Genomic DNA, 17,818 nt, shown 5'->3' with positions numbered 1-17,818 from the left:
GCGGCCCGCGGCCACACGGCCCATACCCCACAACCAGAACATGATAGCGTCGAGGACGCCCGTCTCGCTACACAGCCTCCTCGTCGCCGGCGGCCACGGAAAGCGATGCGTCGCCGGCGCCGGCGGCAGGAAGCGCGGCCGGGTGCAGCGCCGCCACCTCACGCAGGCGCTCGAGAGCTTCTGGAGGCACGCTCCCCGCCCCGCTCCTCCCGCCGCCGCTGCCCGCGGCGAGGCCAACCGCTCGTGGCAGCCGCCACCCCTCGAGAACCCTGCCTTTGAGGAGTATTACAAGGTGAGAATGATTGCTCGCTTTAGCCATAGGTTGGCCCGTGCCTATCGGTTTGGGGAGATTTGAGGTGAACCGGACTCTGCGCGCGATTTTTGATTGAAACATGGCGGTGGTTGCCTAATTGTTTAGTTTCAGTGCTGTTCTTCGGTGTGCTGCTTTGTAGGCGATATGCTGTGTTTTTTGCTGTAATGCTGCTTACAGAAAGTATGTGGGTGGAAATGTTGGTGCATCATGCATGTTCATGGCTGTGCCTTTGCAGGAGCAACGAATTGTTCGCGAGGAGGAGTGGGATGACTTCATCAGTGTGCTGCGGAAACCATTGCCAGCGACTTTTAGGATCAATGCCAGGTGATGCTGGTTGCTCTGGAATGAAACAATGCGACTTGCAGCTTCGGTGTTCATTTCATTATCTCATTCATTTGGTTTGCTAAACCTGCGTTGATGAGATAAATACAATTTTAGTTTGATATGCAATCATCCACTCATCCCCATTTTTTTCCTCCTGTTTTCTCATTGCTGACCATGAATAGCATATGGCTGTCAAATTCTCAAGGAGGTTCCTGCTTCATGATCAGACTGTATCTTGCTTTACCTTCCATTCACATGCAACTATGCAAGGGGTTCATTGTGTATCTTCACCAGGACAACATGAATTCTGATTTCGTAACCGATAAGAGTTACTGATGGGTGCAAGCTGTCACGCTAGTTTGCCACTCCAGAACTCATGTAGTTTTAGTCTATTTGTAATACCTGTTACCTTTTATGATCTGAATTCTCTCAAGAATGTAAGGAACATACTGTGCAGTTAGTGGCTTACAGCAAATTAGCTTTTTATTAGGAAATGTTGTGCTGTTTTCACAAAGAGTAATTTGCTTTTTACTTATATATGATAGTATGGCACAATAGTAGTCTAGAATCTAAATTTATTCTCGATCACCTTCTGGTCTTTTTCCGGAGTAGCTGAAAGTTTGTATTCTTTTAATCTTTTCAGCTCCCAGTTTTTTAAGGATATTTGCTCAAAGTTAGAGAATGACTTCAAGAGATACTTGGAGAGTGAGGTTGCCACCCTCTTTATTTACACACTTTACTTGAACACCAGTTCCTGCCATTCTAATGTATTTTTTATAAAAATAAATTACTTGCAAAGGTTAGTGATGAGTATGGAGAAGATGCTATCAGGCCCTTGCCTTGGTATCCAGGCAATCTTGCATGGCATTTGAACTTCTCTCGAAAGCAACTGAGGAAAAATCAAGCTCTTGAGAGGTAATTACATCTAATCATGTTTATAAGAATTCTTGTCTATGGCATGTAATGTTTTTTGCTGTCTGCCTACATGTCAAAGTCTGTATACGCCAAATACACCGCTTCAAATTTTGCAATCTTTTCACCAGAAAGGAAAGAAACAAAGCTGCATGGAAAATCTAGTAAACAATATCTGAAGTCTCATTTATGTTTGCAACATGTGTATGCTATTCTTGTAGTATGCAATGGTCTATTTTATGCCTTACGCCCTTACCTTAAACTCTTTCATTTATAGTCCGTGTAACATGTGGTATCTTTCATTTGGACTTCTCAACCTCATATTCTTTTACATGGATTCAGTTTTCATTTCTTACTATGGCATTTTAATGCTGAAATTTTTATGAGTTTCAAGAGTACTGGCTGTGAGTAATTTTTCAGAACATTAGCCACCCTTTCTTGTGTAATAAACAACGGTTCTTGCGGAACTCTGGAAGCTAGGGAATGGTTTAGTTGCATCGCTTGTCATGCCATGCAACCAGTCGTCACCAACTTATTTTACTTTGCTCTCTTTTCTACTCTTTCTCTCTCAAATTGTTGTTATACTTAGTGATGTGTCCAAGCTGTCTAGAATTGTTGCTGTTGATTCTTTACATGTTTGTGTTCAATAAGAAGAGAGAATTAGGATGCTCATCGCTGGGTGCTCATCACTATGTAATTAACTCTGTTGCAACCTTGATGTAAATCTTGGTTAGGCTACGCTTTTGATTCATTGTTTTTTTCGTTGCAGTTTCCATGAGTTTTTGAAACATGAGAGTGAGGTTGGTAATATAACCAGACAGGAGGCTGTTAGCATGGTGGGTACCACTTCCCAATTCGCTTGAGAATTATGTCTCAGATGCTTTTATTTTATAAATCCTGCATTATCGATGTAGGTTCCTGAAATGTCCTGCAAGCTGATGGTTTTGTCAAATTAGCTTTAGTTTTTTCTTTAACATTTACTCATTTTAATATCTCTTGATATCTTATATTAATCCTTGTTTTAATAAATGAATTGATTCCTGCAGGTGCCACCATTGTTTCTGAATATACAGCCTGATCACCATGTTCTTGACAGTATGTTACTGTAATACTGCATAGCTTCTATCCATTATCTTAAACATTCCATGTGCTCATAGTTTGATAGTAGTCAACTCCGTGTCAAAATGTCAGTGGATGCTGGATGGGTTTGATTGGAATTTTGGAAGACAAAAGAGTCCTTCAGTGTAGTAACATAGGCCTGACCAATTTTTATGCATCTTGTACAGTGTGTGCAGCACCAGGCTCTAAAACTTTCCAGTTACTTGAGATGATTCACCAATCAAAAGAGCCAGGTTTACTTCCGAGAGCACTGGTACATTTCTTCGTTTGGTAAATACAGCATTCAACTATGTTCTCATAACTTCTACGGGTTTGCAGAAAAGAAACTTAGCTATATTATTTTTGCTGACTACTTTGTAAAGCTAATACGACTCCTATTGCTATTACTCCCACTGATATCAGAAATGAAAACTGACCTTAGATATCTTTTCTCTCCACGAGAGTGTGGTTAGGTGGTAGCTAATGATGTCAACGCGCAAAGATGTGACCTCCTTATCCACAATATGAAGAGAATGTGCACAGCCAACCTGATAGTGACAAACCATGAAGCGCAAAACTTCCCTGATTGCCGTATTGCAAATGACCTTTCAGAAATTTATAAAAAAGACTGCAAACCTCAAAGATTAGAATTTGATCGGGTACTTTGTGATGTCCCCTGTAGTGGTGATGGAACTATCCGCAAGGGTCATGACATGTGGAGAAAGTGGTTAGCACTGAACCTTCTATTCTGTCTGCTGCTGTTATTTCCCCACTCTTTTTTCCTCAGGACCACAATCTGTTCTGCTGTTCAGGAACTCAGGCATGGGGAATGGACTTCATCTTCTCCAAGTAGATATTTCTATGCGTGGTAAAAATTTGGAACATCCCTAACACTACTAAGTGCATAATTGAATCTTGGTATTTGGTATCATGGGAGAATGAGATGTTATGATGTTCTCTTTGCAACCGAGCTAGCACCCATGAATCTTTTATGAATCAGATGGCCTTTGTTATTAACTGTTTCATAAATGTGAGCATATGCAGTATAGCACCCTACTACTTAGGACCTTTTGCAAAGTTCCTCCAGAGAAGAGAACACATAAACCATCAGTCCATCATATTGCCAATGCGAATATTATTTTATTTGGTTTGAATCCCTTTTGTGATTGAAATATATATTAGTTGAAAGTTCTGTGATTTATTATCCAGAGTATCAAACCTAGAATTTTCTCTTCAGGCATTGCCTTACTTAAAGTGGGTGGAAGGATGGTTTACTCAACTTGCTCAATGAATCCTGTTGAAAATGAAGCTGTTATAGCTGAGGTATTTATTACTTCGTACTCCGTAAGTTACATTTTCTGCATTATAGCATATTAGCATTTACCATTGAGCTGTTGAACATGAAGTTGTTATTGTGAACATATTGTAGACTGGCAATGAGCTAATCTCTGCGTACTTTAGGACCTACTGGAGCAGTTTTGGTTTGCGTTCTTAGTTGCCTTGTTGGGCTTATATCACAACAAATTAGTATATTAAGGAAGCTCATTGAATAAGCCTAAGCCATGTGATCTTTTCAAGCTCACTAGTCCAGATATAGCATAGTGGCTGCTTAAGCATTTAACACAAACACAAGGCCCTTCTGGAATACCTCATTAGATGGTTCCCTGGTAATACAGTCAACAGTTCATCATTATTCGTTATTTTTCAATACCAAAGACAACAGCTTTCGTGCTGATCACTTGGAGCAGTTGACTATTTATGGTGACTTGGTCAGGAATTTATGGTGTATGTGGCCAAATTAGCTATGCAGTGTAGTACCCCCCTCTGTGGCTCCGTCCCCAAAGGGCTCCATTTTTTTGCTACCAACTTGGACAAGTGTTGTCCAGGTTCGTAACCAAAAATGGACTCCTTTTGGGACAGATGTTGTAGTATTTAATGAAGGGAGAGAAATATTACTGAGGAATATTAATTTTATTAGAGATGAAATGACTACTTAAACTGTTAAAGATCAGGGCCTAGCTTGTGCCCTGGCTGTTTTGTGGGTACCAGTTTTTTACTGTATATTATTATTATATTTTTCTTAATTGATTTTAAGATTTTTTTTTCCAAACCTTTACTACTACATGCACATTCTTTTCTTAATTTATGTTCCATATGTAAATTCTCACTGTGAACTGTTTATATTTCTCATAATCATGCAGCTTCTTCGGAGAAGTGGAAATTCTGTCGAGCTTCTTGATGTTTCTAATGAGCTACCAGAATTGGTCCACCGTCCTGGACTTAGCACTTGGAAGGTACTTTGTGCACATTTCTATATCATTCCCTACCTCCTGATTACCCTCTCCATTTTTGTATGTGTTCAGTTTTCTTGGTATGTTTCATGGGTATAGGCATGTGTCTGGATTTTCGCATGTTTTGCAGCCTTCCTGATTACCTTCACCAATAAGTACTTCACCTGCTGAATACCATCTGCATTCTCTGTATGGTTCTAATGCCCATATATACCTATGGATGATAACGCGTATGATGTTCAGGCACTTGTGGACATCTTATCACTAAAATGAAAATAACTTCAACTTGCCATGAATGTGTCGGTACAACTTGCCATGCCTATATTCTTTGACTTGGTAATAGGATGGTCTTAATTTGTGGTCAACTGGTCATTGACTAAATAGGTAAGGAGTAAGTTAAGAATGAAGAGGGAGTGCCTCGATTTTGTTATTAGTTTTTTGTTTGCAGAATATGATACTTCTACATTCTAGTTTTCCGCTGTAGTGTTCAGTTGAGCGTTTGTTCTACATTGTATGTTAGATAATCAAAGTGGTCAAACTTTGTTGTTTTATTCTGCCTGCCCAAGCTCCCAATGGAATCATTTTGCAACTCATGCAGGTTCAAGATAAAGGATCTTGGTTTCAGAATCATGACGATGTCCCTTGTGATAGGAAGAATGTAATATTACCAAGCATGTTTCCATCAAATAAAAGCATCCAGGAAGGGCAATCTGTGTGTGATGACATTGAAGTCAACACAGGTAGCAATGGAAGCTTCTCAAGAAACTTCAGCATTGAAAAAACCAACAAAGTTTATTGTGATACAGATGGAATTTCAAATAGCAACACCACCAAACATTCTGATTCTACTCCCAACAGTACAAGCTCAAATTTTCCTCTGCATCGTTGCATGAGAATTGTTCCTCACGATCAAGACAGTGGGGCATTTTTCATTGCAGTTCTCCATAAACTGTCACCGTTGCACGGTAACATCCTCTTTAGTTACTTTCCCACAAGTTTATTTCAAACATTTCATGAACATTTGCATACATACATTCTGATCTGATTTGCTGTTGTGCAAGCTGTTAATAGCGTCAATATGTTTCATGTGCTCTTAACATTCTTTCAGAGTGCCAGATGGTGGAGGTGACAAAAACCAAAGTTCTTGATGATGATGAATCGCTTGAAGAACAGAAAAAAATTAGCATAGATGCTCATACTTCAGAAGATAACAACTTAACTGAAGTTGCTTTGGTTACTGATGATGTAAAAAATGATCAAGCTGAATTAGGAAATAGAATGAATAAGTTGCAAGACCAATGCAAGTGGAAAGGGGTTGATCCTGTATTATTTTTCAGAGATCTAACGGTGATTAAAAGTATTGTATCGTTCTTTGCGATCAATATATCTTTTCCACTTGAAGGTCATCTGGTAACTAGAAGTGCCGATCCTAATAATGCAAGGAGGATATACTATGTATCAAAATCAGTCCAAGAAATTTTGCAACTGAACGTAGAAGTTGGAGAGCAGCTTAAGATTGCATCTCTTGGCCTCAAAATGTTTGTAAGTGCTCTAACCAGAACTTACTGTTCACTCAATCAGCTCTTTTCAGGAATCTGCATTTTGTAGAATCAGAGGGAGGATATGCATTTTTTTAACCTCAATGAGCTTACTCTAATAGTACTCTCTTTCTATGTTCTCACTCAGGAAACACACCGATCAAAGGATGGTTGTCCATGTGCATATAGGCTATCGTACGAGGGCTTGCCATTGCTGCTTCCATACATCAGCAAGCGGATACTCTGTGCATCTCCAAACGATTTCCTGCGCCTTTTACAGTACAGGACCGTTAATTTTGCTCACTTTATTAATGCCAGATTTGGGGAGGAAGCTGCATCATTGATACCTGGTTGCTGTGTTGTAATCTTACGTGAAGGTAACGTTACTCCATATGAAAGTCTAAAAGAGATTGTGTGATAATGTAAATCTTGTTAATATTGCAGGTCATCAGAACCTAGATTTAGGTTCTATAACCATGGATCCCACCACAATTGCCATCGTTTGCTGGAGAGGCAAGGCAACACTGAACGCCATGGTTTCTCCACCTGATCGGAAGGAGCTGCTTGAGAGGATCACACAACGCTTCGGGCTCAAAGCATTGAGAGTGGAGGAAGAGAACCCCCGACGGCAAAATTAATTGATGGATGATCAACGTTGTCACATTGAGATGGATGATCAAGAAGTCGTGAGGACAGCAAAACGGAGCTGACACGGGTGATGGTATAGTGTGGTGGTTTAACTCATACTCGCTCCGTATTAGTAAAGAAAGTCGTTTTGGACAGTGACACGGTCTCCAAAACTAGCTATGTGATAAAACTAGCTTGTGCTATTTCTGAGAGTTACCTTTGGTATAGTGTGGTGGTTTAACTCATACTCACGCCGTATTCGTAAAGGAAGTCGTTTTGGACAGCAACACACGGTTTCCAAAACATAACTTTAACCTCTATAAAAGTATTTATTGAAAATTGATATATGTATACTTTTACGAAAGTATTTTTCAAGATAAATCTATTCTTATAATTTTTACATTTTTAAACCCAACAATTTAAGAGTTATTCATGATTTATATTTTTAAGGTTTGACTTAAACATTATTCTAAACGACTTTATGAGAATACAAAACGGAGGTAGTACACAGCTAGGCCAGCTGGGAATACAAAACATTTATGCATCTGTCCTGTCACAGCGTTTAGCATCTATTGTGACTGGGTCCTAACCCGACGGGAAAAGCAAAACGTGGCGTGCATGTCCGGCAGAGCATATACATCGGTATGTCTTGAAGAACCGTCGGAATGCTATGCTAATGTGCGTGCCCATCGTACGGGATGTTTGATGTCACCGACAATACATTTCAGGGGTGCGTAGAGAACACGCGTCCGTACGTGGTGGCGTAAATGTGATACATCTTGGTAGTGTGTGCTACTGCCTAATACTAGTAAAGCTATATTTATGCCAAAATATACCAGGTACTCCCTTTATAAAAAAATATAACCGACGATAATAAAAATTTGAAATAACATATTTTATGAATCTGGACAACCTCATATCATATCCAAATTTATTGTTCTAGATATTGTCAAATGGTTGTCTTTTTTTTACAGAGAGAGTACTAGTTTAAAAGGTAAATGGAATGATTTTGGTTTGAAGTCAAATCATTGGCACTACCAACACTTAATTTGGTACTGGTACTAATCTACTACCTCCGTCCTAAAATAAGTGCAGTCGTGGATATTCGTGCCCAACGTTTGACCGTCCGTCTTATTTGAAAAATTTGTGAAAAAAATAAAAATATTTAATCACACATAAAGTACTATTCATATTTTATCATCTAATAGTAATAAAAATACTAATCATAAAAAAAATTTCAAATAAGACGAACGGTTAAATGTCGAACGTGAATAGTGCAAAACTGCACTTATTTTGGGATGGAAGGAGTAAAATTTTCTTGCCTTTACCACGGTCATCGTTTCGCTTATACCGATTATCAGCAACCACAAAGTAATGTGAATAAGCCTTTACGCATATGTGTTTAGCAACTTAAGAGTAAATACTAAAAAATAAACTATGATAAAAAAAAACCAAAACTAACTTCAAAATTAAGTTTTAAATTTTAAATTTTGGACATGGCTTACAATGTGAAGGGTAAACCATGAGTGAAATTCTACACTATTAAATTTGGTAGTGTACTACCAAAATATAATATTGATAAAGTAAAAATTGGCTATAAATCAAATTAGCTTTAAATACTACTCCCTTCATCCCATGATATAAGTTAAATCCGCCCACCAAAAATCCCTTATATCATAGGACGGAGGGAGTAGTACTTAAATGTTGCCAAAACTTGAATAGATTTTCAGCACTACTGATAAATTGGCAGGATAATGAACCCAAATAGCCCGTACTCTCTTATAGCATCACCAACAGATTATCTATAATTTTCTCCTAAAAATTTGTTTTTGGGTTTCCTAAACTGAAAATAGGAAGTGAAAAAACTCCTCCCTCCAACAGATAGCCTAATTTCAATCCCCAAAACTTAAAAGTGGGCCCTTCTGTTAAACTACCAAGAGAAAATTCCCTTTTTGTTCTTTCACGCGCAGAAAGATCGCTATCTCCCACGCGCGGGAACGAAGGAGAGAGGCGGGATTGCGTGATTGGGAACAACTTTCGCGCTCGCATATAAACGGAGCGAGGAACCGGGGGAAGGAAACTCCAAAACTCGGGTTGGAGAGTAGGGAATCTGTTGGAGCTGATTTTTAGACTAAAATCCCTCAAAATTAGTTTTGAGAATCATATAGGTAGAATGCTCTTAAAACATGGAGAGTCTCCCGCACGGTGCAAAGCTGCAAATGCGGCACCCAATCCTCTCTTCTCTCGCGGGAACACGGCAAACCGGAGCAACGCCCCTCGCCCATTCGTGGCCGGACACTACGCAGAAAACAGTAGAATAAGTTAACTTTATCTCTCTCAATTTATCGCGAGTCTAAAAATCATTTATGAACCGCATACTCCCTCCGTTCTATTCTAAGTGTAACCATGAATTTTCGTGCCCAACTTCAATTGTCCGTCTTTTTTATTTTTTTTATAATTAGTATTTTTGTTGTTATAAGATGATAAAACATGAATAGTACTTTACTCGTGACTTATGTTTTTAATTTTTTTCAAAATTTTTTTAAATAAGACGAACGATCAAAGTTGAGCGCGGAAAACCATGGCTGCACTTAAAATGGGGCAGAGGAAGTATAGATATGACACGTCCTCAACTTTTAAAACCAGTGCAAATAAGACACCAAGATGGTTTGGACGACGGTTTCGACTGACGTGACAATAAAAAATTAGAAAAAACCATGGGACCAAGGGTGAAAACGGTCAGAATCGGTAGCATCTATTTGGAAACGACGTTTGATCGGCCGGTAATTGATCATATTTATCATTTAAACTATTTAGTGTCGACATTAATACGATGCAGAAAGAAATTAAAAAAACAAAAGTCATAAATAGACAAAATGGTACGATGGTATCCCTTTTACATAAACGACTTTTTGATCGATCGGGAGTTTTCGTGATAGTTTTCACCCCTATCGGTGAGTGTCCGGTTAAAAAAAAATCGAAGAACTTATTCAACAAACAGTCTAGCCCCACCTCCATCTGCATCGTGGGCCAGATGTTAGGCCCACCAGGTTTGCCCCACCCTTAAACCCCACCAAAGCCCAAAACAACCCTTCCGTCACGCGCCGCCGCCGCCGCCGCCGCCTCTCTCCTCCGTCGAGCGCCGCCGACGGCCGACCCACTCTGTCCGAAGGCCTCACCGTCCGCAGGTCCGGCTGCGGCTGGAAGTGGGGGTGGCTCTCCGGTGACGTCAAACAGTTGCGGCGCCTCACTCCATTTCGAGGGTTCTGCTTTTGCAGAGTCCGAGATTTTCGTTCCAGATCCACGTGAGTTTTCTTCGGTCATGGAGGCGTCGGATTAGTCCACTCCGGGCACGGGATTGACGCCTCCTCTTCACAAAAGTCGGAAGCTCCCTTCAAATTGGGCATCTCGTACTCAGGTGGTAATGGTATTCTAGTTCACTTCTGAATTATGATTCGTTCAAGAAACTTTGTATGACGTCCCTTGTATTTTTAGTGCAAATCCTTTCTGAAATTCTTTGAAAATCGTTATGATGGACAGGTCTTGAGTGGATGGATGATGAGATATCTATACTTATTGATAGCCATTGTGATAAGAGAAAAGGAATAGGCTATTATGGAATAAATTATAGAACATATTGGTTCTAGACATTTGTTTGGAGACTGGAGTATTCTTGCAGTGACCTGTTGCTGTAGTCGAAACTCGCAGTTGCTTCAGTAGCATTTTATGATGTTGTACTGTTAGTTATAGCTAACTTGTAGTAGACTTGTAGCACTACACACTTATCGCAGGCATGCATAGGCTCTAGTGCATTATACCACTTTCAAAATCCTTCTGTGCTGCCTGTTGGTTATTTGGTCCATCATGCTTCACTTGTGATTTGATCTTCCCACAAGTGTACCATGTGATGAACTTGATGGGTGCATTGTGTTGAATCTCCTGAAATTAATTAGACATTGTTCACATAGAATTGTAACTAATTATGGCAATTATGCAAGCATTGGAAGTATGAGGTTTTTCAGTCCTCGGCCAAAAAAAAAGGGTATCGAAACTACAACTTCTGAATGACTAGTTTGGTACACTCCCAAGAACACTAATCACTGTATCTGTGCCTCACCAATCAGTGTGGCTTTGTCCATGTCCAACTTAGTAATTTCATTGCTGTTGCGACCCCTATCCTCAATTTACTTCACCTGCAGCTATTGCCTTCCATTTCGTACCTTTGCCCGCAAAAGGATTTTCAGGTGATTTCAAGATTTAGGATAACATATTGTTACCTAATCTGGAATGCTTTCTTATTCTCTGTTTGAGACAAGAAATTAGTGCTTTGGGGACTGGGCAGTGCTCCTTGTCCTCTTCAGTAGTGAGGACTTTTTTTTTTTCCCCTTTCAGGTTCTCATTCTTTTGTATTTGCCTAATAATTTAGAGTGGGACCTTTATCCTGTTTGAGATACTGAGACATAACTATGGGATATCGTTACTCCGCTATGCATTTACTTTTAAGTAAAAAATTGATCCTAAGTAATTTTGTATATACCTCAAATTCTCAGTACTGGCGGCATGCATGCTTTTAGTCCTGTTTATTGACATATGAATGTTCATTTCTCCAATTAACCTACAATCCTTCTTTTGTTAAGGTGACTAGGAAACAAACTTTTCACCATCGGAGACATTTCCCTGTCTTATTGCAATGGAAGCCAAGTTTTTCCGGTTTCTGAAGCTTGTCGGGGTCGGCTTCAAAGCAAGGACAGAGCGTGAAGGCCGTGAGTTGTTTCTGAAACTTGGTTACAGCCACGAGGTGCAGTTCACTGCTCCACCTGCCGTTCGTGTCTTCTGCTTTAAACCCAACTTAATATGCTGTACTGGTATAGACAAGAATAGGGTACACCACTTTGCTGGCGCTGTTCGAAACAGTAAACCTCCAGAAGTATACAAGGGGAAAGGCATATTGTACATTGATGAAGTTATAAAGCTAAAGCCAGGGAAGAAGCAAAAGAAGTAATTAAATTTGATTTTTAGCCTGCTAAGATACTCTGTAGCACATTTTTAGTGGCGCTTATGTTCTTACTGTTTCATTGTGTTGGATCATCTTTGTCCCGGTACCATACTTAAAGGCTTAATAATTCGCTGTATGCAATGTATGTGAATCATATGATGAAACTGCATCCAAACCATTGGGATAATCCACCATTTCCGATCATAATAACTTTCAATTGTTTTTTTGTTGTTACTATACTATCCAGCCCAACTGTCCTAGACGTTGAACTCAGTGTAAAACAAGCTTAGATCTTTGCATTTGAGGGCGTTTTTTTTTTACTCTGAGCTAATCTGTACCTTTATATGTATGATGTTATTTGTGATAGTGATGCCACTAAAGGCAAAACTCAAAACTCCGCTCGCGAAATTTCCCCATGAAAGTAATATCTTACTCTATTTGGTAAATGGAGTCATGTAGTTAGACTTGAAAAACATTTAGCGTCTAATATGCACAAAAATATGAAAATTTGTATTGTAAAACTGAGGTCAAAAGATTTGGGCAAATATATTCTCATATCTATTTGAAAAGATGAGCATTTATATTTTTTTAGTTGTTTAGACAATAGATACTAGTTTTGAAAAACTCAAAAACTTGTTCGGCATCGAGCTACATTGTAGCATCACCCAAACCACTCTTAATTTGGGCCAAGTTTATAGAGTGTAAGTGTTTAATACCTTAGTATTTGACAATATCTGAATTTGAAATTCATGATATTTTTTTTTCCAAACTTTAAGTAAAGCCCAGCACTATAAAGCATACTGTTTCCCTGTTTTAATATATTTTTTATTAATTTGTTACATACTTTTTTCCTGGTTTTAATAACTTTAATGAACATATGAGAAGAAAAAGTAGCCCATGTGTGTCCTGAATTCCTGATTGATAAGGAAAAATGAAGGACGACAGTACCGCCTAATTAAGCACCGGATGGTGATTTGACGGAAATGTCAAAATAGCCTAGATGAATGTACAGGGTAGTAGGTACAAGTATCAAACAGCCGGCTGATCATTTTCCATAACATATTTTTGTCAAAATTTTGAAAGTGAAACGCATGACTAATTGGAACAGATAGGTGAGTTGTCCAATATACACGACGCTTACTCCTTGTCTGCATTTACACAATTAGCTAACCTGCTATCAAGGGAAAGCATTTGTTCATCAAGTCAATATTACTACGAATTTCTCCACTTAAAAAGTCTATCAACAAATAAAACTGAAAAAAAAAAGCAAAAATACTAGTACTACAGGACAGCTCATCATGAAATTAAATGGTGTACCCCTAATTACAAACGAAGCATAGAATCGCACAAAATTGTTTCAACCAACCATAATTTTTTTTGCGACTTTGTAATCGAAGAAGAATAAAGTTTTGTGACTTTATGTACACACAAATTGCCGCCGAAAAGAGAAAGAATTAACGGTGACGACAAGGACGCCTTCCTAATATTAGTGGAGTACTTCTAATACTTTGACTAACAATCAGCGGGACACGTCATCATACATGGTCACCAAGTGGACGTGGGCACGCGCCGCCGCCGCCGCCGTCGCAGTGTTGCTCCACGGCGGCGGTGCAGTCACCGGCGACCTTGGCGCCGTCCTTCCCCGGAGAGTCGGCTTCGGTGCCGCGTCGAGCGGAGCCCCACGCCGGCAGCCTGGCCGAGAACGTGCGCATCAGCGACGACACGTTGGACCACCTCCCGGACTGGCCGAGCCGGACGCTCCTCCCGGCGCGGGCGCCGCCGCCGGCGGCGGCGGTGGTGCGGAACGATTGGAGGCTCGTCGTGCGGCGTAGCCTCGCCGAGGTGATGATTTCCCGGAGCACGTGATCGGGGAGCCTCAGCGTGTACCGCTCCGCGGCGTCGTCGGCGGTGGCGGGCACGGCGGCGGCGGCGGCGGCGGCGAGCGAGTGCCCCGTGGTGTGCGACCGCGGGAACTGCGGCGGCCGGCGGCCGGACTTGCTCCGCAGCGCGCGCTTCACGCTTCCGATCCGCATCAGCTCGGCCGCCTCCTCCCTCCTGATCCTCTCCTCCTCCGTCTCCTCGGCATCCGCGACGACGACGTCCACCGTCACCTGCTCTGGCGCCGCCAGCTGCGGCGGCGCAGCCGCAACATCTTGCCCGGTGGTCAACGCATGCGGCGGCGCCAGCGGAGGCGGCGGGACGCCGGCGTCGAAGGCGAGGTTGGCGCGGCAGACGGGGCATGTGACGTGGGCCGCCAGCCACGCGTCGATGCAGTCGGCGTGGAACGCGTGGGAGCACCTGGGCAGCAGCCGGAGCGTCTCGTCGTCGTCGAACTCGCTGAGGCACACGGCGCACTCGAGCGCGCCCTTGCCGGCCTTGTGCGCCTTCACGTCGGCGTACGCCATGGTCGGGAACGCGCCCAGCACGGCGGGGTCAAGCCCCCTCACCCTCCTCGACCGCGCCGCCGCAAACGTGAACCCACCACCCACACGTCCACCGCCGCCGCCGCCGACGCCATACCCCCCGGGCCCACCCAACGGCCCGCCGGCGCATCGCCGGATGTAGATCGAGAAGAACCCGAGGAAGAAGAAGGCGGTGACCAAGACCACGATCACGACGGCCATGGACGGGTTGAAGCTCTTGGGGTTGAAGTAGTTCGGGCCGGGCCCGGACGTCGTCGGCTGCGCCGCGCCGCCGCCGACCAGCGAGGCAATGACGGCGGCGGCGGCAGCGAGGAGGAGGAGGCGGCCATTGTCGCCGCGGTGGCGTCCTCGCGGCGACCCCATCGGAGTCAGTGGCTTTCTCCTTTGCCCCTTTCGGGTGGGGCGAATTGATGGGAGCTTAGCTAAGGCGGGAGGGAGAGAGTGGCACGGCAAGTGTTGATACGTGAGAGGACGGGGATAAAAAGGGCGGGAGTTAACGAGGTGCAGTGGCACGGGCAAGGGTTTGTTAAACCACCCTGAAGGAAAAAACGGAACGTACCCCGCCACCCATTTTCCTGCACAAAATGTAGATTTTAGAGGGCGGCTTTAGAGGGATGGCTGAGGTGTAAAAGATTGGTGGTGGATGGTAGTGACACGTAGATGGTGCTAGAACAGTGGGATATGAGGGAGGGAGGGAGGTGGGACAACATCGAAGGCGAGAGCATCAAATGTAAAGTGGTTATCACACAGGAGCGACGGTGGCGTCTCGGCAGAGGTATCAGAGAAGATGGGTGCACCTCACCACTGCTCGGTTATAGGAAGAGAAGGGTTGGAATTAAGGAGGCCAGTTTGGTGGGCCTTGCTAGTACCGGCAAGGCAGAAGGAGGCTATGCATAGGGGGTCATTGGTGGTGGTGGACTGGTGGGTGACCGGGAGGGGGATGGGGATTGCGTCAGCGACAGTATTGGGGTGAAGGAAAGGAGAAAGGAGGCAGTAGAGTTGAGGGTATCACACAAATCTTAAAGTCATCCTGTCCATTAAAAAAATCGACTAGTGCTCTCTTCCAGTTGACCGACTAATAATAAGCCTTGTAATGTTTCATTTTGAATTTCCACGAAACACTACGGTGGATATTACTTATGTGGGCACCATGGGTAATATATCATCACGTGTCCAAAGTGACCACCACATGTATTGGATGAGTGGGATCCATGCACGCATAAATAGCCACTCATCCTCGGTGTATCCATGATCGCGGTTGGCACCTTTCAATATATTAACCATGATGCCAAGTAGTGAGTACGAGAGATATTCGACGGAATAGTTTACTGGTTAACTTCAACCCAAGATAGGCCCATGAAACCACTCGAAGATGTCCCAGGGGACTTGAACCAAGATGCTACATTCCACGATCATCTTAATTATTCAAAACTCTTACTAATGCTTTGCTAGTCCCTAGGAACAACGACTAGCCTCGTACTTTTTTTACAAGCAATTGATAATCATCGTAAATGTACAAATATGGATAAGAGGTTTCAACATATTACAACTTGCCCTAGAATTTTTTAGGAATCCAAAAACTTTTTTTTTAAAAAAAACATATATTTCAAACTGCCCTGGCGGTAGCTAACATCTAGTCTGCATATGAAATAGAGATTAACAAATTGGGCAGAATCTTTCCAAACCGTTTCCGTTTCAAAGAAACCTAAGCATAGGTGACGAGTAAGATGGGGAGTTCTCACTAAAGTCTCATCATCCAGCTCTAATTCAAAGCAATGTTTCTAATATTAATAAGCGTCTTTGAAAATTAAAGATATCCCTTAAAATTAAGATTTTTTTCTTTGATACTTGCGTCGTGGAGTAGTGTTAACAAAGGATAATTTGACAAAAAGAAAATGGCAAGGATAAGAACGATTGTTTTTGTTGCAATGACGAGACAATTAGACATCTTTTCTTCGAATGTCGTTTTGTCCATTTTGTTTGTTCCATCATCCAAATAGCATATGGACTTCTTCCACCGCATTGTGTAGCACATATATTGGGGAGCTGGCTTGCTGGAATCCATAATAATCTAAAAGCACATGACCTGTTAGGAGCGTCTGCTACTGGTCGCTTTGGCTATGCAGGAATAATATGCCTTTTTATTAAAAAAAGCCACATCTTCACCATTGCAGGTTATATATCATCTTATCCATTGGCTTCATACATAGGCTTTTCTATAGAAACCTGGTTCGCAGGATATAGTGCTTGCGGCATGTCTACATTTGGAGAAGTTGGTCAGGGAGTTTTTTACCTAGGGATATGGGTGGTGATCTAGTCTTAAGATTGGTGGTTCTTAATACTCCATGCTTTTGATGGAGATGATAAATGAATTGTTCATGGGTGACGGTTGAGTCTTTGGATTGATGGCCCTCAGTACTCCATATCATTTTTTTTCTTTTTAATATGGATTTGTATGTTCGACTGTGTGTATCTTAGTTATGCAGAGACCGAAAGTGTTCTCAGAAATGTAAAACCTTGATGTAATTAATTCAGTAAAAACTTCCATTATTAAAAAAAGAAAAGGTGACGAGCAAGGTACGGGTTCCATATGCACGCACGTGGAACATGCCAAGTGCAGTGCAGAGACCAGCATCTTTTCTTCCTTAATTGTACTCAGCCATGCTGTGCCTGTGCAACAGAGCAAAAGCTTCTCCTAAGTCCTAAATCTTGTTCTCTTCTGCTTGTTTTATTGAGGCTTGCAGCTAAGGCTGAACTGAATCGACGACGACCAAGGATAGCGACGACGCTGACGACGACCAAAACAAAAAAAGGATCTTTGCGTGAGGAGGAAAGAACGGCGACATTTTGATATTCTACTTACAACTACCAGTTCCGGTGAGGGCGTCGGCCGCGCGTTTTCGAGGGTCAATGCCGACAGCTGCGGACAGCCGTTGGATGGTGATCGTGGGGCATCACCAAAACTCCAAAATGTGTCAAAGAAACAGCGGCCGGTAACCGATCCGAAGCCAGAGACCAGGGCGTGTGGTCACCGGCCAGAAAGCTACGAATTTATAGATTTAAAATTTGAATTTATTTGTTTGGTTACTGATCAATTTGTTTGATTTTTTTAGTCCAGTAAGTGATTACTGGTTTTTACGAAAATCGGTAATTTTGGACCAGACCAAGATACCATAATCTACTTCAATGCAAATACTACTTTTTTTTTTTGGATAATAGAAATCAATCTAGCTGTTCGTATCTGATTCGAGATTTTAGATTTTCGTTTGTACATGGCTGTGTTCGGTGCTCTGCTT

General features: G+C 42.1%; 2 protein-coding genes across 4 annotated transcripts; one reads left to right on the top strand and one right to left on the bottom strand.

The window, feature by feature from the left end:
* Positions 1 to 39: 39 nt before the first annotated feature.
* On the top strand, positions 40 to 7,348 carry LOC127783320 (uncharacterized). 3 transcript variants are annotated; one of them, XM_052310575.1, is made up of 16 exons: positions 40 to 292; positions 549 to 637; positions 1,281 to 1,347; positions 1,437 to 1,552; positions 2,319 to 2,385; positions 2,596 to 2,644; positions 2,836 to 2,921; positions 3,121 to 3,374; positions 3,460 to 3,515; positions 3,885 to 3,970; positions 4,849 to 4,941; positions 5,537 to 5,678; positions 5,745 to 5,903; positions 6,047 to 6,480; positions 6,625 to 6,853; positions 6,921 to 7,348. In XM_052310575.1, exons 1-16 carry the CDS (start codon positions 41 to 43, stop codon positions 7,112 to 7,114), a joined length of 2,373 nt encoding a protein of 790 aa, XP_052166535.1. In that variant the 5' UTR covers position 40; the 3' UTR covers positions 7,115 to 7,348. The 3 variants fall into 3 exon arrangements, with proteins under 3 accessions (XP_052166535.1, XP_052166534.1, XP_052166537.1); XM_052310574.1 differs by having other exon boundaries at positions 5,537 to 5,903; XM_052310577.1 differs by lacking the exon at positions 40 to 292 and having other exon boundaries at positions 1,442 to 1,552; positions 5,537 to 5,903.
* A 6,088-nt stretch (positions 7,349 to 13,436) lies between these two features.
* On the bottom strand, positions 13,437 to 15,044 carry LOC127782610 (E3 ubiquitin-protein ligase ATL6-like). The gene has a single exon (XM_052309879.1). It carries the CDS (start codon positions 14,883 to 14,885, stop codon positions 13,635 to 13,637), a length of 1,251 nt encoding a protein of 416 aa, XP_052165839.1. The 5' UTR covers positions 14,886 to 15,044; the 3' UTR covers positions 13,437 to 13,634.
* Positions 15,045 to 17,818: the final 2,774 nt, after the last annotated feature.

This window comes from Oryza glaberrima, chromosome 8, assembly GCF_000147395.1.
Source record: "Oryza glaberrima chromosome 8, OglaRS2, whole genome shotgun sequence".
NCBI classification, from domain to species: Eukaryota; Viridiplantae; Streptophyta; class Magnoliopsida; order Poales; family Poaceae; genus Oryza; species Oryza glaberrima.
This window is presented reverse-complemented; position numbering and strand designations above follow the sequence as displayed.

What these genes read in the sequence shown, in the direction of transcription:
- LOC127783320 (XM_052310574.1), top strand. Translation starts at nt 41, where the DNA reads ATGATAGCGTCGAGGACGCCCGTCTCGCTACACAGCCTCCTCGTCGCC. An exon ending in TAAACTGTCACCGTTGCACG is followed by an intron (nt 5,904 to 6,046) that starts GTAACATCCTCT and finishes ACATTCTTTCAG; the next exon opens with AGTGCCAGATGGTGGAGGTG. An exon ending in CTCTTGGCCTCAAAATGTTT is followed by an intron (nt 6,481 to 6,624) that starts GTAAGTGCTCTA and finishes GTTCTCACTCAG; the next exon opens with GAAACACACCGATCAAAGGA.
- LOC127782610 (XM_052309879.1), bottom strand. Translation starts at nt 14,885, where the DNA reads ATGGGGTCGCCGCGAGGACGCCACCGCGGCGACAATGGCCGCCTCCTC.